This window comes from Triturus cristatus, chromosome 7 (genome assembly GCF_964204655.1).
Source record: "Triturus cristatus chromosome 7, aTriCri1.1, whole genome shotgun sequence".
NCBI lineage: Eukaryota > Metazoa > Chordata > Amphibia > Caudata > Salamandridae > Triturus > Triturus cristatus.
In genome coordinates, this window is record NC_140590.1 from 1,009,073,063 (window position 1) to 1,009,094,982 (window position 21,920).

General features: G+C 45.9%; 1 protein-coding gene across 2 annotated transcripts in view; it reads left to right on the plus strand.

Moving 5' to 3' along the window:
* The window catches only part of PDLIM4 (PDZ and LIM domain 4), a 598,403-nt gene that overhangs the window by 432,730 nt on the left and 143,753 nt on the right, over nucleotides 1-21,920 (plus strand). For both annotated transcript variants that reach the window (XM_085618051.1, XM_085618050.1), the window contains exon 5: nucleotides 19,922-20,079. In XM_085618051.1, the coding sequence (XP_085474177.1) occupies nucleotides 19,922-20,079 (158 nt within the window). The remainder of the gene's footprint in view (nucleotides 1-19,921; nucleotides 20,080-21,920) is intronic.

Genomic DNA, 21,920 nt, shown 5'->3' on the forward strand with positions numbered 1-21,920 from the left:
ATCTGTGATGGAATGGAATGATGAAACACAAATTAAGGGAAGAACAGATTGCTTTGATAAGCTACACACATTATGCAAGGGACACATTTAAATAAATGCCTCACATGATATAGATCGACAATTGAGGTGCATTTTTCTTAGTACCCTGAAGTACGTTCCTGACTACTTAAGCGCTATAAAACCAACAAATATAATAAATACTTCAAGCTTATAAATAAAGAAACAACATCCAGAGGCCATATTACAGAAAGTGCTTCGGGGTACCCACGTTTTGTGCCCCAGACGCCTCTGTGATTCAGATGGAGCTGGGGCACATGCACGCCGGCGCTACGCTAAAGCGGCCCTCCCTCATTTCCATGAGGTTGTGGCCCCATGCCATTGAGTGAAACACTTTGCTTTTGCACCCGTGCTATATTATGGATACAGGCGCAAAGGCCCCTTGGCTGTGCGCCACAAAGATGTGGCTCATAGGCAGGTGCGCCTTGAGGGCACGCCTTTTCAAGGGGAAATGGGGTCCCATTTCCCCACCAGACATCCCCAAGCAGGCGGGTGCAGTCACTCACTGTTGTTTGGTAAGATCCATCCCTGATGGAATGAAATGGTTTCCTGTAACAAAAGGATTGTTGCCTGCCCTTAGCTCCCGCAGCCACAGATCAGAATTCCCTCCAGAAAGTGTGTGTGCTGTCTGAGGCCACTGCAGCTCATGCTATAGGCGCCCGTTTCGGAAGAACATTAGATGTAAAGCCACTTTCCACTGGGTGGCACTATGTTGGCTGTGGTGTGAACATGGAGAGACCTTCACAAAGCATGCCATGCTGTACCTTTTATTGTTAATTCAGGATGAGAACTGGACATTGCAAAGCTTCATGGACCGCCTGCAAGGAGCCTGCACCCCATTGAGTGTAGAATAAGATACAAATGATGCCAGAAGCAAATCCTCTGCTGGAAGGAGATAGGACTCGGGCAGATCACCAGCCAGAACTGTAACAGAAGGTGAACGACTTGTGCACATTGTGCACAGCAACTTGATCACTGGACTGGCCATACCGGGCATCGGGAGTTTCCCCCGGAGGCTGGAAGGTTGGGGGCCGGTTTTGGAGCTGTGGGGTCGGTTTTGCAAGCAGGGTTGCAATATCCAGACCCCAGTAACAAAAGCGGCAAGCAAGTGTTTCCAGCCTCCTGAAGCCAGGCCGTGCTTCCCCAGGGGCTGGTCCGAGAAAACTGCCAGGGCATCCTTGGGTTCCCGGTCCGGCCCTGTCCCTGGAAGATCTCTAGCGATGCTATCGCCTGAAGGTGAATCAGCCAACCGGAATCAAGAAATATCACTCCACTGCCATTGACACCTTCTAAATATCACTCCGGAAGTAAGTATGCTATGACCCTTTGCAGCACCCACGGGTCCAAGCAGCATCGAGCAGCCCAAGCAGCGGTAGGAAGTAAGTATGCTATGACCCTTTGCAGCACCCACGTGTCCAAGCAGCATCGAGCAGCCCAAGCAGCGGTAGAAAGTAAGTATGCTATGACCCTTTGCAGCACCCACGGGTCCAAGCAGCATCGAGCAGCCCAAGCAGCGGTAGGAAGTAAGTATGCTATGACCCTTTGCAGCACCCACGGGTCCAAGCAGCATCGAGCAGCCCAAGCAGCGGTATGAAGTACGTATGCTATGACCCTTTGCAGCACCCACGGGTCCAAGCAGCATCGAGCAGCCCAAGCAGCGGTAGGAAGTAAGTATGCTATGACCCTTTGCAGCACCCACGTGTCCAAGCAGCATCGAGCAGCCCAAGCAGCGGTAGAAAGTAAGTATGCTATGACCGTTTGCAGCACCCACGGGTCCAAGCAGCATCGAGCAGCCCAAGCAGCGGTAGGAAGTAAGTATGCTATGACCCTTTGCAGCACCCACGGGTCCAAGCAGCATCGAGCTGCCCAAGCAGCGGTAGGAAGTAAGTATGCTATGACCCTTTGCAGCACCGACGGGTCCAAGCAGCATCGAGCTGCCCAAGCAGCGGTAGGAAGTAAGTATGCTATGACCCTTTGCAGCACCCACGGGTCCAAGCAGCATCGAGCTGCCCAAGCAGCGGTAGGAAGGAAGTATGCTATGACCCTTTGCAGCACCCACGGGTCCAAGCAGCATCGAGCAGCCCAAGCAGCGGTAGGATGGAAGTATGCTATGACCCTTTGCAGCACCCACGGGTCCAAGCAGCATCGAGCTGCCCAAGCAGCGGTAGGAAGTACGTATGCTATGACCCTTTGCTGCACCCACGGATCCAAGCAGGATCGAGCTGCCCAAGCAGCGGTAGGAAGTACGTATGCTATGACCCTTTGCAGCACCCACGGATCCAAGCAGCATCGAGCAGCCCACGCAGCGGTAGGAAGTACGTATGCTATGACCCTTTGCAGCACCCACGGGTCCAAGCAGCATCGAGCTGCCCAAGCAGCGGTAGGAAGGAAGTATGCTATGACCCTTTGCAGCACCCACGGGTCCAAGCAGCATCGAGCAGCCCAAGCAGCGGTAGGATGGAAGTATGCTATGACCCTTTGCAGCACCCACGGGTCCAAGCAGCATCGAGCTGCCCAAGCAGCGGTAGGAAGTACGTATGCTATGACCCTTTGCAGCACCCACGGATCCAAGCAGCATCGAGCTGCCCAAGCAGCGGTAGGAAGTACGTATGCTATGACCCTTTGCAGCACCCACGGATCCAAGCAGCATCGAGCAGCCCACGCAGCTAGGAAGTACGTATGCTATGACCCTTTGCAGCACCCACGGATCCAAGCAGCATCGAGCAGCCCACGCAGCGGTAGGAAGGAAGTATGCTATGACCCTTTGCAGCACCCACGGATCCAAGCAGCATCGAGCAGCCCAAGCAGCGGTAGGAAGTAAGTATGCTATGACCCTTTGCAGCACCGACGGGTCCAAGCAGCATCGAGCTGCCCAAGCAGCGGTAGGAAGTAAGTATGCTATGACCCTTTGCAGCACCCACGGGTCCAAGCAGCATCGAGCTGCCCAAGCAGCGGTAGGAAGGAAGTATGCTATGACCCTTTGCAGCACCCACGGGTCCAAGCAGCATCGAGCAGCCCAAGCAGCGGTAGGATGGAAGTATGCTATGACCCTTTGCAGCACCCACGGGTCCAAGCAGCATCGAGCTGCCCAAGCAGCGGTAGGAAGTACGTATGCTATGACCCTTTGCTGCACCCACGGATCCAAGCAGGATCGAGCTGCCCAAGCAGCGGTAGGAAGTACGTATGCTATGACCCTTTGCAGCACCCACGGATCCAAGCAGCATCGAGCAGCCCACGCAGCGGTAGGAAGTACGTATGCTATGACCCTTTGCAGCACCCACGGGTCCAAGCAGCATCGAGCTGCCCAAGCAGCGGTAGGAAGGAAGTATGCTATGACCCTTTGCAGCACCCACGGGTCCAAGCAGCATCGAGCAGCCCAAGCAGCGGTAGGATGGAAGTATGCTATGACCCTTTGCAGCACCCACGGGTCCAAGCAGCATCGAGCTGCCCAAGCAGCGGTAGGAAGTACGTATGCTATGACCCTTTGCAGCACCCACGGATCCAAGCAGCATCGAGCTGCCCAAGCAGCGGTAGGAAGTACGTATGCTATGACCCTTTGCAGCACCCACGGATCCAAGCAGCATCGAGCAGCCCACGCAGCTAGGAAGTACGTATGCTATGACCCTTTGCAGCACCCACGGATCCAAGCAGCATCGAGCAGCCCACGCAGCGGTAGGAAGGAAGTATGCTATGACCCTTTGCAGCACCCACGGATCCAAGCAGCATCGAGCAGCCCACGCAGCGGTCCAAGTTACGCAAAGTCCTTATGTTGTCAGAGGGTATGGGATGAGCAGCACCTAAGAGAGCTGGCCATATGACAACCCTATGCCAGGAAAGCACTTGCTTGGCATGGAGTAGGGCGGGCCCTGCCTGGAAGGCCAGAGCCCAGGAGGAAAGCCCCGACCCTGCTAGGCCCAGGCTTTACGAGAAAGGGCGGAAGTGGCGGTCATTTCTGGCCTGCGAGGATGCCGAATGTTTCTGGCATGTGGTTGATGATCGTTTGACATAATGTTCTATTGATTACATGAAACTGCTGCTAATTGTATTACGCCCGAAGCGATCGGAAATGGCGAGACGCAGAGGCAAGTCCCAGTGCCTTAAGTAAACACTGGTTTTGTAATTAGTCAGAGTTGCAGAAATGCCACAGGCTGCAGTTTTCAGGCTCTGGGTCCGTACAGCGTCAGTTTCAAGAAACAAGAAACTGAATGCCTTCTTTGAGTTTTCTGTCAGCCATCAGAATAGTGACACATCTGTGCTGGTCATGATGTTTTCACAATACCTGGCCTCGTTTCTTTGCGCTACTTTGAAATTAGAAATCATGGTCCTCGCAGCTGAGTTTTTAAATCTGCAAAGGGTTTTACTAAACGGGGACCAGTGGAAAGCGTGCAGAACCCTCTTGTGCGGGGAGGTCTTGGCAACTCACCAGTCACTCCGCCCAGAAAGAGTTAAGAGACTCCGGCGACACTCCACCGGCTTAGGAACATGTAAGCTTCTTTGAGAAAAACGTTAGTGTTTTTTCCTATAAAAATCATAACATTCATTTACAGAGGAGCCATATTCCAAATGTTCTTGGGGGGTGTGTGCTGGATTGTACAATCGTTGCACCCCTGTAACTTCACCTGAAACAACATTACCGGAAGTGATGTTATATGTGGGACTGAGGAAGCCCTTGGTCTGATAGTGCAGGTGTGATGAAAGGCATAGCGTATAATATCAAAGATTCAGAAACACGTCCTACACTCAGCTATTCACAGTTAAAAGTGACACCTTGTCTCTCAACATGTACACAATATCGAGGAATGCCGATAACAAGCTCATGAGAGTAATGGGTAAAAACATCCAAAGATCCAGAAAACGAGTGGGGGAAAGGCTTCCATATCAAAATTCCAGCAACCTCTTTAAAATGTTCCTGTCCAATGTACCCTTAACTTCTCCTCTCTTTAGCTGCCCAAGTGTGTTGTAGTCACTGAGTACTTATCAGCCCTAATCTGTGATGGTGAAAGCATGGATGCTAGAAAGGGCTAACACTCTGCCATCAACCCATTTCCAAGGCCCGGGACGGGTATGAGCCTCAACATAATGGATTTTTAGGATTTTAAAATCAGTGCATGTTGGAAATGGCCGTCTTCTGCATGGTATTCACCTGGACTGTTGCCTTCACTGCCCTGAACCTGTTATCTGCATAGGAACCCCAAAAGCAAAGCCACCCAGAAACACATGAGCCAAAATGAACAACGATCCTACCTAAGTCAATATATATAATGCTTTAGGATGCCGAGAGCAAGGTCACAAAGGTTAAGAGTCTCTGGGTCCCACTAATAGCTACAATGAATCTGACAATTGTTATCTAGCAAGTCAGCTGAGGGGGGGAGCAACCATGGGTAAAAATAATCCCAAAGTCCAAGTTATGTCCAGGGAAGACTATTGGATTGGTATTTGGCTACCATCTATAGTATGGTGGTTATTAGAAGTTCAAGTTAAGGGTTTTGGTTGACCTTTGCATCCCTGAGAAAGACTCATTGCTTACAGCTTGCAAATTTAGAGTTCTAGTCCCACTGCAACTTCTAACAGTGATGTTCCCAGAATTTAAAGGGCTAGAAGGATAATTCAAAGAGTTTGGCTATCAGGGCAATTGGCTCCATCCAATGGCAAACAATGCTGTGGTCTAAGCTGATGAGAGAAAATGAAGGTGTCCTGTTTTGTCTGGAAACTAGATCAGCTGAGTTACAACAGGGCTAGTGGTGATGAGGCAGGCTCCCCAACACTTAGTCCTGGATTGCTCATTGGATGGCCCTCAATCCTCTTGATAAAACAGATGGTCTGGGTGAGTACAGACCTGCTGGGATACACGTACTTTGTGGTTCCCGGGTATTTCACCCCTGAGTTAGCTCCTCCACTCAAACATCAATCAGCTGGGCGCAACCCCTGGCTCTTACTGGTCAAGATCCTGCTCCTCTCTACATTAGGCATTACAACTTTATCTTTTAAAGGACACAAGAGCATGAACTATTTCCATACTTTAAGCCTGGTCCTGGAATTGAGGGGGCTACAGCAGTACACCGATTTCTTTCCCGGACAAATACCTCCCTTGGCAAATGTAGAATCTGTTTTAACGTCCTTCGACATTACAGGATATTGGCTAACGGGGCAATATTTCTGATACTTTGGGCTCACAGGAAGGAAGAGAGAGCCAAGCAAAAGTCCTCCAACCTGGAATGAAAACATATTCCTGTGCTTTCTTCTGTAGTATCACGATTTGTCCATACTTCTTGTGCTTTTACAAAGCAGGAGAAGAAGGGGTAGATTCCACATTTGTATTGAAAGGCGGCTTGACCTGAGTGAAGACAGACTCTCTTGGTCAAGTTCTTCTACTTGCTAGGCAATGCTTAGCACAACACAACACTTGCTGATGCTGGGCTGGCAGTAGCAGGATTTAATAATCTCCCCCAAGATATCTGTCACTTGGGGCACACATTCACAACTAAAAGTCCAGAATACAGCAAACAAAGAGATTTCAAAACTAATTTAAATTCTATTTGTAATTTACTAACACATTTGCACCCATATCTTTACAGAAATGTACTTTATAAATGAGAAAATTATTAAACATGGTATAGAAACCCAACCTTGTTTAGTAGCCGTAAATATCAGCTCTGCCGTTGTGCATATAACAATCTTGAAAACATAACATCCTGTTATATTTTGAAGACTTTTACATCTACAACAACAGAGTTGAAGTTGGCCCTTCAAGTGGTATCCAGTGATTCATGATCATACTTTAGCAGCTTTGGAATATGGCACAGATGTACACCCTCACTAGCACCATGAAGCATCCCTACCTCATGAACAGCTCTCATACTCCTTACACGTTGGGCAGCACCAAACTATACAGGGATCCTAGGTGAAGAACAGTAGCTAATTTGTAAAAAACTAAGTGCCAGGGCTCTCGTCAGGAGGCAGCTTGTACCAGCCCATTTCTCCTGTTAGAGCCGCCTAAAACAGAATCAGCTACTAACTATACAATTAGGGATAGGATGTGGCGTAATGACCAGAGCTGCTGACTTTGGAGCTGGGGAAGCAGATTTGAGTCTTGGCGTCGGCTCAATATGCTTTGATTCTGGGCAAATCACTTAATCTCCCATAAATGAATGTGTCCTTAACTGGTGCTCATAAAAAGCACCGGTGTTGATGATTAAGTGCCTGTGCCGAGCACTGGAAACCTCAGTCTAAAATGAAGCACCGGTAAATAGTAATATTTCAGCATATTCCAAGACACCGTGCAAGTGGTTTATCAGCGGCCGCTGCTGTACCATCTCAGCAGAGGATGTGAGAGACATCCCGCGCCCTTCTCCCCTTATTACGCATTGAACCCCTACGCATCTCTGGGCTTCAATAGTAAGATGCCGCTGGCTCCACAAAGCTGAGACTGGTCTCCTACAATGTGCTTTCTCCATCAACTGCGTGTTCAAATTCTAGCTTCCTGTTTTGCTCTTACTTTTTCTTTGGTTCTTTTCTTTGGTTCTTTTCTGATGTATGCTTTCCCTCCACACAACCCTTTTCGTTGTACTTAACATTACATCTTTTGCAAGGCATTTTCTGTTTGGTGCTCTCTTTAAAGTCTGCTTATGTGCTAGAGTCAATCTCGATCAATACTGTGGTGCCCATCCATCTGGGGCGTCGTTGCCATGATGGCGCGGATGCAGTAGTCAATGGGACATAGGGGTTTTTAGGACTCCTCTGAAATACATGGTACATGTTAGCCATTTCCCTGTTCGTCCCAGGGGGGAAACATCGTTTACAACGCGGGGATTACATCGTGATGCCATTACAACGCGGTTTTTACAACGCAAGTCGTTACAACGACTTGCGCTAGATGGCGCTCTAGGACAAGGAATAGTATAATTTACTATCCAACACCTTCCCTACTGTACGTAGACTGGAGTTGGAATAGTAAATTATACTACTCCTAAGTCCAGCGCCCTCCAAAGCAAGTCGTTGTAACGACTTGCGTTGTAAAAAACGCGATGTAATGTACCGCGATGTAAATGTATGCGTTGTAACGTCATACATCCATCCCAGGGCACAGTACGCCATTTTTACATCACTGACAATCATTCATAAGGGTTGTGGTAAAAATACCACCGTTTAATGCAACGATAACAAATAGATATTTGAACAATATCCATCCCACCCTACATATTCATTCCTTGATGCCCAATCCTAACCAGAAATCAGCATTTCTAATGCTTGAAAGCTACATGTGCCCTATGCAAGCAGCTGGAGTCATCAATGACCTTTGTGGCTGGCCTTTAATGACCTTTATGGTGAGATTGTCATCATGGAAAGGGACGTAGGTGTGAATCTATGTTTAGATTCCGAAGATTCCATAAAAGCACTGTGCTAAAGCTTTTGTTTATCCGAGGCAAGCATTTGTTTGTCTTACCATTGTGCCAACAGGGTTGGTTTTAAAATATCTTGTTAATCTCCTTAGACTCACATTATCAGACTTGGATCAGCTGCGCTAAAGGGCTTATCTAACATTTTGGAAAGACATCCTAGCCAAAATGAAGCAACAATACCAGGTGACCCTCCCAAATTAGATATATAATTAGAAAACTAAATATAACCCGGACATGATTAGGTTACCCTTTTATAGCTTCTATCCCTTGCATTCAGCTTGATCAAGGTCACACCGGTCTGAGCATCAAAAATGTACCTTCATGCAATATAGGGGCATCACTGTCATGGTGCACAGTACGCACATTGTAAGTAAGGGATTGATTTAGAGTTTGGCAGACCGGGCACTCTGTCGCAAACCCTGTCCGACGAAGTCTAGGTCCATCTGCTTGCATTTAGCGACGGATAGACCATAAGCTTTCCATCGACTGAGCCTCCATTGCCTCAGTCAATAGGAAGCTTTCTTTGATGGACTGATGACGTAGAGGTTCATCAGACCAAGGGCATTACCGTGCCTGCCCTATTTAGAGTGGAGGGTGCAATTTTCATTTTTTTCTGTAAAACGTGTCGGTGAGGGACAGAAAAACAAAACAAAAATAAGACGCACATCCTGGGAGTAAACACCCAGAGCGTGAGTGTCGTTAGTTTTTTTGTGATTCAGAAACAAAGTCCTACTTTGTGAGTTTACTTAAGAAAAAACAGGAAAAGTTAAAAGTTCCGTGAATGGCCATCAAAACCGACAGCTGTCGTGACCCAAACGTTTTGTACATTGAGGGAAACCTTGAAAGGCCCCTTTCAACATACAGAGGTGAATGCTGTTCAGGCGATCATTTCTAAATGTGGCAGATGTTAGTTTGTCAGCGTGCAGTGTCCTCTGCCTCCTTGATGGGCTGTTCTCCATCTGCCAAAGCCTAAGTCAGCCCCATGATTTTGGTTGGTTTTCCACCATCTTGTGCTGTCCTTGTTGGCACACAAGCACAGTTGAGTTTTGGGTTGTATCTATGTCTAACGAAAGAACGGTGTGTAAAACCAGCCTGCCATGTTCACAGAACGATCCCAGCATAGAACCCCCAAAACAATGCTTGTATACAGAGTTTCTGAAAAAGCTGGGTAGGCAAACATTAATAAACGGAGCACAGCTTTATTCCAAAATCATACTTGGTGTGCAAAATTATAATTCCTTTTTTGTCGCACTGCATAGTGACTTACTAGAAAAATTATTTTATTTATTCGATCAATAACATGATCACACACAAGAAAAAAATCCCAATGCATAAACATTTTCATCAATAAAAATACATACAAGGTGTTAAAATAAGCGCCTTCAGACAATCATAAGTGACATCCAAGAATAGGATTGCGAGTTTATCACATAATTCAGGAGTTAACCTCATCGCTGCTCATGACGGAACCACTCCGTCATGAGCCACGGGCGCCGTGTGCTCATGACGGAGTGGTTCCGTCATGCTGCAGCCGTTGGCGGCCGCTCCGCCCACGCGGCGCTGATTCCCCGCCTGTGCAGGCGATTAGTGCGAGTGGGCGAAGTCGTGACGGAACCACTCCGTCATGAGCACAGCTCGCCCGTGACTCATGACAGCGTGGTTCCGTCATGAGCATGGCGGCGCGGCGCTGGGGGGGTTTGGGGGCAGCGCGGAATTCGTGCCGCGGCGAAGGGGTTAAAAGATTGTATTTTAAAAATATAAAAAGGGATAAAGTGAATTAAAAAGGAAAGGGAGCTGTAACAAATGAATCCTGCATCATTATTTGCACTGGGGTCTCTATATGAGGCCTCAATGCGCATGTGCCCAGACTCCTGCAAGGGAGCTTTATGTGGCCACTTTAGACCTCTGCCACCAGGCATAGAGGAGATATCTAGATAAGGTAAACACAAGACACCTTGTCGTGTCAGAAATAAATACAGGGAGGACATCTGAAGGGCAAGAGAATGACAACAACTGAGAAGCAGGAATGACCCATGTTTTCCTCAAGTTGGCATGTGCAGGACAGAAAAAAACATACGGCCAAATCAGCAACGGCCAGCGATAATTATCGCTGGCCGTGCTTAGCGATAATTTTCTTATCGCTGGCTATCTCTGCTATTTATCACCCTGGTAGCGCGTTATCATCAACGCGCTGCTCCAGGGCGATAAAAATTCCAGAGATAGCGATGTTATCTCCGTATTGCAGGGAACATCGCTGGTTTTCCAGTGATGTTCCCTGCAAAAGGGCGATAACCTTGCTGATACGACCCTGTGGTCGTATCAGCATAATCCACCCCCAATGTTAGGGGTGGCTTAGTCAGGATTTTAGCAGAAGTTAGTTTTTGGAGAAAACAGCAGTTTTTTCCATAAACTAACATCTGCTAAAATGCAAGGGCATCCTTGCTGATAGCGCAAAGACACGTTATTGCTCTCCTGACATGTAGTGTATGTCAGGAACGCCCACTTTGCATCTCATTAGAGATACAAAGGTAGGCGTAGTGTAAAAGGGTGCTAACCCTCTTGCTGATAGGGCGTTGGTTTTATCTCCGCTTTTCTGGCTTTTAAAGCCAGAAAAGCGGAGATAAAGCCCTTGATGATATGCCCCTTAGTGTTCAGTAGTTTCTGTAGTGGAATTACAGGATGGACACATAGAGGTTACAGTAGCGTTCGCCCAACTAGTTTGTCAGAGTGCAGTGTCCTCTGCCTCCTTGATGGGCTGTTCTCCATCTGCCAAAGCCGAAATCAGCCCCTGATTTTGGTTGGTCTTCCACCATCTGGTGCTGTCCTCGTTGCCACAAAAGCACAGTTACGTTTTCGGTTGTATCTATGTCTGAGGAAAGAACGGTGTGTAAAACCAACCTGTATACAGAGTTTCTGAAATAGCTGAGTTAGTTATCAGCTGATGCTATAACGCTTGGCTAAAAAAACAGGCTACTGAACACTGAGGGTTCATTACACACGAGAAATAAGTAGAGAAATCAGATTTTCCACACCCAATTTCCCCGATTATTCTTCTTTTTCTGCTGCATTTTCACCTGGACATTTGAGCTGCTTTGAGCAGTATGAGTTTCAGGTCCAGGCTCCAAGCCATGGGTTTACTGTGTTACTCAGAATCCTGATAGGCCTGGTTAGTCCTATTATTGAACTCCTTGTAGATTACAAGTGTTAGAAATGTGGATTCTGGTTGGCTAGTGTGTACACCCACGCCAGCCAGAACCCACCACTCTAGTCAGGGTTTGGGAGTTACACACATAAGATAACCCCTGCTCAGCCCCTTGGTAGCTTGGCAGAGCAATCAGGCTTATCCCAGAGGCAATGTATAAAGCGTTTGCACAACACACACACTCACCAGAGACACACTAGGCCCCCCACAAAAAGAGACCCACACAAGGTTATATAAAAATATCCTTTGTATTGCACATAAAACAATTTAGACCATAATCACATAAATCACTGTGCCATAAGACAATTATCATGACATCACATGTAGTGCATTGAAGTAAATAACTAAAAGTGGCACAGATCTGAGGGGCATATTCTCAAGAAACGGCGGTAAAATTATCGCCGCTTTAGCGGCAGAAAACTATTACTAAAGCGGCGATAATGGGCTTGATAAAAAGCCTGTGAGAATTCCCATAGAAGCCCATGTTCTGGTGTCAACAAGGGCTTCTATTGGAATTCTCTGCGGCATATTATCAAGCCCATTACCGCCGCATTAGCGGCAGTTTTCTGCCGCTAAAGGGGCGATAATTTTAACGCGGTGCTTGATAATATGCCCCAGAAAACCTTAGGGAAACACATAACTCCAAAGAGCACAGAAGTCAAGACTCGTCAGTTGCACCACTCATAACCTCATGAAAAATACCGTCAGTGGCAAATTATGCAGTTTCTGATAGCAGTACTTGTCTAACCAGGCAGGACACAAATATAAAGCAATTTATATAATGCATCCAAAACATCAGAATCACCATATCAATGCCACCCTAAACACACAGGATAGATCTCCTACAACTGCAGGGACCCGAGACAGTGCATCTGCATGTCTATTACATGCTAGGTGGTAAGGATTCCATGCATGACACAGGAGCCTCTGCACTTCTTATAACCGTATTCCGATAGATTCCACAGGGTTGGACCCTCGTTTGGGGTCTACCCCGTCCTGCTACCTCTATGGCAACCAAGTTGCCACCTCCCAGGTATGCACCAACACGGGGGCTACACATGACGGGCATCGCGGGGAGACCTCGCTGTGTTTCCCGTGTATGCCCCGTATTTGTCCGTGAACTCGCAGAGTAAATTCAGGGCCCGGCAGCCTTGCAACAAGGTTGTTGCGTATCTGGAGCCCTCCGGGGGCCCATGGACCGCAATAAGGAAGTTAAAAAATGCCCCCAATGGAATTCCTCACAGGGGGAGGGGGCAGATGGACTCATGCGGTCCCACTCCTCCTCGGGTGTAAAGCTTGGTGCGGCGGTGCGAGCCCAGGCAAGGCTTCGGTACATGGAGAGTGTGCCTGCTGTGCCTGTACCGGCCTCTTCTAGGCACTGCTGTATCCCGTGCTGGTCGTTGCCGTGCCCGCTGATGCTTCCCCTTTCCTGCTACCGCGGGAACTTTTCCAGTGTCTGTGGGCATCGTCGTGCACTCCCAGAGGCCTAACTGCAGCTCTGGTTGCCAGACAATGCTTGGGGATGCTCACTCAGCTGGTGAGTTGCAGCGCCTCGCTTTGTTCTCTGCGGTCTCTTTCTCACTCCGGATACCCACAGCACGGCCGAAGGTGCCCTGGGACTGTACATGTTGTGGTGGGAGTGGGGAACTGGACCTAGGAAATCTCCCTTGGAACATCACTAGGGAATTTCAAATACTACGGCACCTGGAAATTTGCCACGAGCAAAGCACTAGGGAATTTCCAATAAAATAAAAGCACCAAGGCTCTGGCAAAATGGAGCTCACCAGCAGAATTCAAACTGCTCACCATGCGCTATTTTCTGCAGGAAGGAGCTAAAAGCACTCACCACGCGCTGTTTGCAGAGCACTAGGGTACATCAGCAAGGTGCAGGCAAGCCAGCACGTGGGGTCCTCAGAGCAGAGTAGCAGTCCTTATCTCAGGGCTCCGTCCATCACCACCCCCTTTTGTACCGCTTTGTTCGCCATAAGTTGGCAGGGTATGCTCAGACGTGAGTCCCTTGCTCACTTTGCCACTGGATTCAAGCAAGCCTGGCTGAAGGCGGCTGAAATGCCAGAAACCGGTCCTAGGAAGCTTGTTTCCGGTCCAGGGAAGGCATGGCTTGGCAGTTCGGGCTGGACTGTTCCCATGAGGCACAGGGTCAGACTGATTTGCATATGGCCATGTCTGAACTGGGGTGGCAGAGTGGGCTAAAGAACGGTGATGGATCAAACCCAGATCTGTTGAATGGGTGTGAGTGTTTGATTGGTTCTGATGCTCCGTCCATCACCACCCCCTTTTGTACCGCTTTGTTCGCCATAAGTTGGCAGGGTATGCTCAGACGTGAGTCCCTTGCTCACTTTGCCACTGGATTCAAGCAAGCCTGGCTGAAGACGGCTGAAATGCCAGAAACCGGTCCTAGGAAGCTTGTTTCCGGTCCAGGGAAGGCATGGCTTGGCAGTTCGGGCTGGACTGTTCCCATGAGGCACAGGGTCAGACTGATTTGCATATGGCCATGTCTGAACTGGGGTGGCAGAGTGGGCTAAAGAACGGTGATGGATCAAACCCAGATCTGTTGACTGGGTGTGAGTGTTTGATTGGTTCTGATGCTCCGTCCATCACCACCCCCTTTTGTACCGCTTTGTTTGCCATAAGTTGGCAGGGTATGCTCAGACGTGAGTCCCTTGCTCACTTTGCCACTGGATTCAAGCAAGCCTGGCTGAAGACGGCTGAAATGCCAGAAACCGGTCCTAGGAAGCTTGTTTCCGGTCCAGGAAAGGCATGGCTTTGCAGTTCGGGCTGGATTGTTCCCATGAGGCACAGGGTCAGACTGATTTGCATATGGCCATGTCTGAACTGGGGTGGCAGAGTGGGCTAAAGAACGGTGATGGATCAAACCCAGATCTGTTGACTGGGTGTGAGTGTTTGATTGGGTTCTGATGCTCCGTCCATCACCACCCCCTTTTGTACCGCTTATCTCAGGGCAGCACGTCCATATTATAGGGTGATCCAGTCCCACGGCGGTTCCTCCTGGCAGTCCAGCAGCCTTCCAGTTACAAGTCCATGCAGTGTCTAAAAACATGGGGTCACAGCCCCTGTACTTATAGTTCAAAAGTATTTGTCTGAGGGGCACTCCAAACATTGTTTAGAAGTGCACAACACCTCCATTCACATCCCAAGCCCTGGCCCCAGACACACTACAGGGGAGCGGATACCGCATTGTAGAAGGCAGGCACAGCCCTATTCAGGTGCCGGTGCAACTTCTCCCACCACTCTAAATGCAGACCAGGCCTATTCAGGTGCAAGGGAAACTCCTCCCGTCACTCTAAATGCAGCCGAGGTCTATTGAGCCTAGCTCTGAGTCACCCACGAAAGGCAGGACACACTCAACCTCCCTTGTGACTGTCTAGAGTGAATGCACATCCCCTCTCTCCTGTCAGTCTGAAACAGACAGTGAATGCACATCCAGGCAGGGCACAAAGACTCATAAGCACACCGAAATGCCTACTTCTAAAAGTGGAATTTCTAAAATAGTAATGACAAATCCTGTTTCACCACTAAGCAGGATTTATCACTGCTATTCCAAACATGGCTATGCTATATCTCTCATTTCAGAAATTACAACTGAAGCACATATCAGGGAATCCTCAATGCAAACCTATGAGAGGGCAGCTTCACAGCAGTGAGAAACCAAATGGGCTGGTTGTCAGTACCAGGACATGCTACACAGTTAAGGCACATGTCCAACCTTTTACCTACACAGCACCCTGCCCATAGGGCTAGCTAGGCCCTACCTTAAGGGTGACTTACATGTATCAAAAAGGGGGTTTCGGACGTGGCAACCACTTCATGTGCCACCTCACTGCAGCAGTAAACTGCGCGCGTAGGCCCTGCCCTACAGTGCCAGAGGTCTGAGACAGGTTTGAAAGGCTACTTCAGTCGGTGGAGCAAGCAGTGCTGCAGGCCCACTAGTAGTATTTAATTTACAGGCCCTGGGTATATGGGATACCGCTGTACAAGGGATTTACAGGTAAATTAAATATGTCAAACAAGTGTAGACCAATCTTACCAACTTTACAAGAGAGAGCATATGCACTTTAGCACTGATCAACAGTGGTAGAGTGCCCAGAGTCATAAAACCAACAAAAACAGGTCAGAAAAAATAGAGGAGGAAGGCAAAAAGTTCTAAAATGAACATGCAATAAGGGCGAAGTCCAAAAAAAGCAAATCATAAGTTGGGCCTTAAAAGTCTCCTCAGTGATTAAGTTACACTATCATCTAATTTCTGCCATCCCATTTGTGTCCCAAGTCATGCACAATATCCATCAATCTACCCCGTGTGGCACCTTGAAACCATCAACCTGTTGGGCAGGTGGAATTCACATGTCTAGATATCTGTCTCATATCCAGACTACGAAATAATGCTGTCATCAAGAGGGTGGGCTTCTTTCACAGCAACAGCTAATACCAAATTACTCCGGAGCCAGTCCTTTAAAAAAAAAAACAACTCCAAGGATGCACAGGGTGTGTTACTGCATTTCCCTTTTAATATTTGTTAAAGCACCTCATCATGTATTGAGTACTCGAGAAGCTGCCATTGCTGCAGACCCCACCTGCTCTCTAAGAGGTCTGGGGGACAGCTGTTAAATGGCTTCACTCTCAACAACCACACACAGCTATTAATGCTTGGGTACACAGTGACTCTATGCAGCCAACAAGATGCACCAGCTCCTGACAGGTGTGACACATGCAGTAAACTAGCAAATCAAATTACTGCTTACAACACCATCATGATTCAAAACTCACCCTCTAATATCCCCCAAGTCAATTTCCACAGGTTGTATGAAAATTTACCAGATAATTATAGAAAAACATAATTTTGCTGTGAAAAATACCAAATTCTACAAATTATTTACATTCACTATGGGGAAACTCCTAATTGCGGATTTCTATCACACCTGATAATTAATCATTCCAGGGTATTGTTATTTATCAGGTGTGATGCATATTGCTCCAAACACCAGGCTGCTCCGATTGGGACTTTAGATTTCATATTTACTTCACACTTATTAGGAAACTGCAACCAACAAAAGGAGTCAAAGCACTGACAAAGCATGTGACCTTATTCAGAACAATCCACTTTGTTGATGAAAACGAAGCATGGCTTCAGCCCATCCACTGGTTTCTGCCGAAATGTTGTTTACGGACCTTCACAGGATCATGCCAACAATCAGCAGACAGATCAGGGGATACGTTCAAAAGGGCCATTCTGATATCCAAGTCATGAGCCTTATTTTAGATCAAGAAGCACTTGCGTGCCTTTTTTTAGTTCAGCCACTAGCTCAATAGATAATATCTTATAACACACTGCAGTAGTTAGGAAGTGTTTAGATAAATATCCTTTACTTCTGACGTTAGCGGCCCAAGTAAATAACCCCACAATAGTCATATTGAGTTACCGTAAACAAAAAATATTTTCTTGGCAACTACACTCTTTTGCCTGAGCACAACATCCTTAGTAATATCATTCAGAGAAAAATCCCCTTCTTAGGCATAACACAGTACATGTAAAGGAGGACAGACATAATTCCCCAAACATTTAACTCGGGGACCTCCATGGTGAATGAATTAATTCAAGAGGATATTTTAAATTTTTGGAAGTAGAGCCTCAGATATGCGATCCTAACAACTCATTATTGCAACATATTATTGAACAGAATAAACCACTCTGAGTTGGGTCAGAATATCCAACACCCATAGAAGCACATCACATTGGAAGATGGAGAGAGATGGCAGGTCATACTCACCTTTACAAATGAGTATTGCATTCCTTCTCAATATGATAAATAAAGTTAAGACAAAGAATCTGCTTATTTTGCTATTTTGTGGTTGTATTAAGTACAAACTGGAAATGTGAGTTGTGCTGGGCATGTTGCATAGAATGGCTGTGGCAACAAAAACTGGTGTACATATACAACATATTAAAGGGTAAAATGATTGCACGAATTGAAACAATCAAAAATATATATTGTATGAAGAAACTGTAGGATGAGTCTGTGTCATTTGGTGAAGGGAGTAATTATATAAAGTAATGTATAGACTGCATTGAACATTGTAGGACAACATGCCTTATTTTAATAGAAAGATTTAAGAAGAGCATTAATAAGACTGACTTTGAACAAAGGTTCATAGGTCTAGAGCCTAAGTACTGTGAAGAAGGATTTGTGGAAGAGGCAGGACAAATGCTTACAGTTTGTAATATGGCAAATATGTAGGCTTGAGGAGAATCTGTTTTAAACAGAGGGTGCTGGTAAACATCAAGAGTTGAAGGCGTTAAGAAAAGATAGAAGACATTTAAGAAGAATCTATTTTGTGAGATTAGACAGGTAGCTTATGAAATGGAGGAGAAATAATTTGTTAACAAAGTCCAGTATTGAAATTTCATTCGAAATAGTTTTATGTCTTCATGAAACCAGCATTCAATGAAATAGGTTTGAAAATAGAGGGAGGGCGATCCATATTTTCGCCATAACGTGAAAAAGACGCTGTCTTGGTGGGATTGTTAACTCATGATTTCCAAGAGAAAGATCTCTGAGCTTCTGAGTGCACGCTCTGTCTCTCAAGGGTTTTGGATTTTTCGATGTCCGCTTGTGAGTTATATTAAGCAGGCACGCTGTAGTCCATATGTATCTACCATCTCTGGGTATCTATTGCACCATGACAAGTATGTGAGTAGTATGATCATATTGTTTGCAGCCAATTAATAGACAGGCCTAAGCATGAAGTGGTTCCTTAAAAAGGGTGAGGTGGATTTCCAGAACCTCCTTGAGAAGTGAGTTGCTAAAAGCGATCATGAACAGAACTGCCTAGATGGGCTTCGATATCTTATTATGAGGTGTATATTTTTATCCCTCACAGTAAACTCTTTCGAATTGATTTTTTTTCGTAATGCTGTTAATTTTGTATACAAATGAGGTATTTTGTCAAGAATAAAGTTAATTGATTTTGTCTAGTCAATGACGCATGGTTTGCTAGTAAAGATAGATATGAAATCAAATCAGGGTTTATAGGTAGGTTAGGAGGGTACAGGATATGAATATTATTTTTCATTGTGAAATTAATCATAGGTGGTAGTATATTTACCTGGCTTTCATTTTCTCAAGGGTCAAGGCAAGAATGTGATGCCCTTTGGAGATATTAGATTTAAAGACAGCAAGTTTTCCCAATCAGTGAAGAAGTTCTCTGAAGAGTTCTAGAGACAGATTAAAGTGTGTGAGCAGGCATAGAACTTGTGGAACAGCTTGTCCTGGAGATGTTTGTTGGAAAACAAGTTTTACTACCTGGATCCGTAAGTCAGGTAAATTGTAAGAACATTTAAAACTGTCCCTTCAAAGCCTAAACCTTATTTTAATGCATCCAACTAGATTTCATGTTTAAACCATTAAAAGCTGCCATCGGGGCTTTGAGCATCAAGAGGCATGGACTGCCAGAGTTAATGACACTGAGGACAACTCTGTCCACTCAGAGTATGAATGTTTCAGAACTGAAGCCTGCTCCAAGGCCAGACTCTGTGTCATCAAGAAGATAATTATGCAAAATATACTGCTAGACTTATCTGTGGCTACACAACAGATGTGTCACAGGCTCTGCTTCAAAATTATTGAAGTGCTCCACAAAGGTGTTTTTAGTAGGGATTTGGGACTTACGGAGCATTTTCCATACATTAAAAATGGTTTCATCCAGAAGAGGGTGAGGTGAAATCTGATGTATTTTATTAGGGAATCTGAAAAGAGGGTGGAAGTTTTAAGATTAAAGATGAGCCTGAGTAGTTTGTCTCGAGAAACCAAGTTGAAAGAATGCCATAGAGTCAAGAATTGAGTCTAAGTGGATGAATATGCTCACCGGAGAGAAAACATCACCCTCGAGAATACAGTTTTGTTAATTTTTGAGTACAGAAATTAGGTAAAACTCCTCACATTTGGCAGCCGAGTCTGAAAATGTGAGATTGGTAATATGTTTTATATCTCTATGGTTATCATGAATACACACATCTTAAGATCCTCACTTCTCAACTAATTGCTGTCTGAAAAATGAGTGCTGACCGTGCTTGAAATGTTGATTAATATTTCAGTTCTATAAGTATTTATATCAAATTAAAAATGAGCATTTGACGAAACAGGTGGCAAGTGTTTTCTTGTGTTGCAAAATACAGGGGAGTTGTGAGGATACTTTGACATATTTCTGGCCTTTTTCTCTTTTCACTCAGCGCCGATCCTCAGCGGTCAAACCCAAGACAGAGGAATGGGATTGATATGGACTCCGATGTGTACAGAATGCTTCAGGATTACGAAGAACCAGTTTCACAGCCCAAGCAGTCGGGCTCTTTCAAGTATTTGCAGGGAATGTTAGAAGCTGGCGAGAATGGTAAGATAAGGTTTCTTTTCACTTTAATAGGTTTACGAACTAGAGGATAATTTAAGCGGAGTGCATCTAAAAACCAAAGGTTGACTTTAAAAATATTAGTATTTTAGAACAATATTAACAACCAGAATAATAATATTAATAATAACAACAACAATAATAATTATTATTACTGTCATTATTTATTTTCAGGCTAAATGTATTTGATTATCTACAGGTGTGTGACTGCCTTGAAAACCCGTCAAGCGACATTTAGTTTGGCAACCACTTGACCCCGATTTGAACTGGTGCGTATCCTCATACCTGCCAGCTCACACGGTGCCACTGTGTGACACACAATATCGGCTGCCAGCACACGATCACCCGGTGAGGAGTCGATATCACACTGTGGCAGGGAAAAAAAGCTGAAAACCACTGTAAATGGTGGTTTTCCAGCTCGTTTTCGAGAGGCCTTGAACTTCCGACGTCCATTAAGGGGTATGAAAACACCCCAGGACATCGGCACCAGCATCAATAAGCTTTTTTTGATGGGGAGGAGAGGGCTTGGGGGCAGAGTTCAAAAGTGCCACCTAGGTACTTCTGGGCACAAGGCCACACCCCCTTCAAGACCCGCCCCTCCTCACACTGTGAGATTGTTCTTCAAGTTGGCAGGTATGTAACCGACATGGGCGTGCCTGGAGCAGGCAGAGGTCTGCGTGCCCCATTAACACTCCACAGGCTAGTAAAATAACATTGCCCTCACTACAGAACAGTGAACATACCAGGAAAACCTATTTCTCCCTTGATAGATTTTTGCATATATTTATCAGACATCAGCAAGCACACAATAAAATTGAAGCATCAAGTCGCATCAGTTTGTATCATAAACAGACTTTAGAAGGCAAACCTTCTTCCTAAATGCTGAATGAATTCAACTTCTTTTCACAGTCATTCATACGAGTGTATCCTCCAAGGCCCTCTCAGGGACTTAATGCTCAACAAATGCAATTATGAAAGTTCAAGAAAAGCCTGACTGTGGTTACATGTAGGAGATTGCCAAGGCATTGTGCAATTTAGCAGTCATGAGCATTAACAGAATTGAAAACAGCTCCCTAAATATGCTAAATTGCTACTGTGGGGAATTGAAATACTGACCTCCACACATTTACTTTCTCTTACACTTTGCTCTACACTCTCTTTTCTCTAATGTATTTATTTGGAAGGAACCGACAGATGTCTGTGCTCCATAAAGCGTTTTATAATTGATTCCATCTTCAAGAGCTCACTCCTGGCCCCTCTCAGAAGTGCTGCACTCAATCAAAAAATTCCATAAGAATTAGCAAATGAAAACAAGTCTTGCGAGTATATTGTAGATTGATTCAGAAATCTTGGAAGTTATTATTCACGGTAATTCTTCTACATTTTTAGACCTTTTGCTTACAAAATACTTTGAGTGGGCTTGGGGTCTTGTTTCAATCTTCTCTTCGAAACTTTGCCAGTTAGATCTTGGGTCACCCAGAGGGATATGTATCTCTCAGAAGATGTTATTGGCTGTTCAGGTATATATCTCTGCGTCCAAGGCAGTGCTTGCTTTGAATTGCACGAAGGACTATACAATTCTAGTCTTCTCTCTGCTCTACTGGTTCCCTCCTGGGTGTCTCGTTATTTGTTTCTCCCATCTGCCACCCCTTCTTGTGCCTTCTTGTGCCTGTCAGCTCTTTCCCCTGTGTGCTTCACATTCCCCCAACTCACCATTCTCTCTTCTTCATCTCTCACACTTTAAACTATGTGTTCCTCGTTAGCCCTCGGCCCACAACCTTTCCTGTTCTTCCTTTCCTCCTTTCCCCTGTATGTTCCTAGCACAC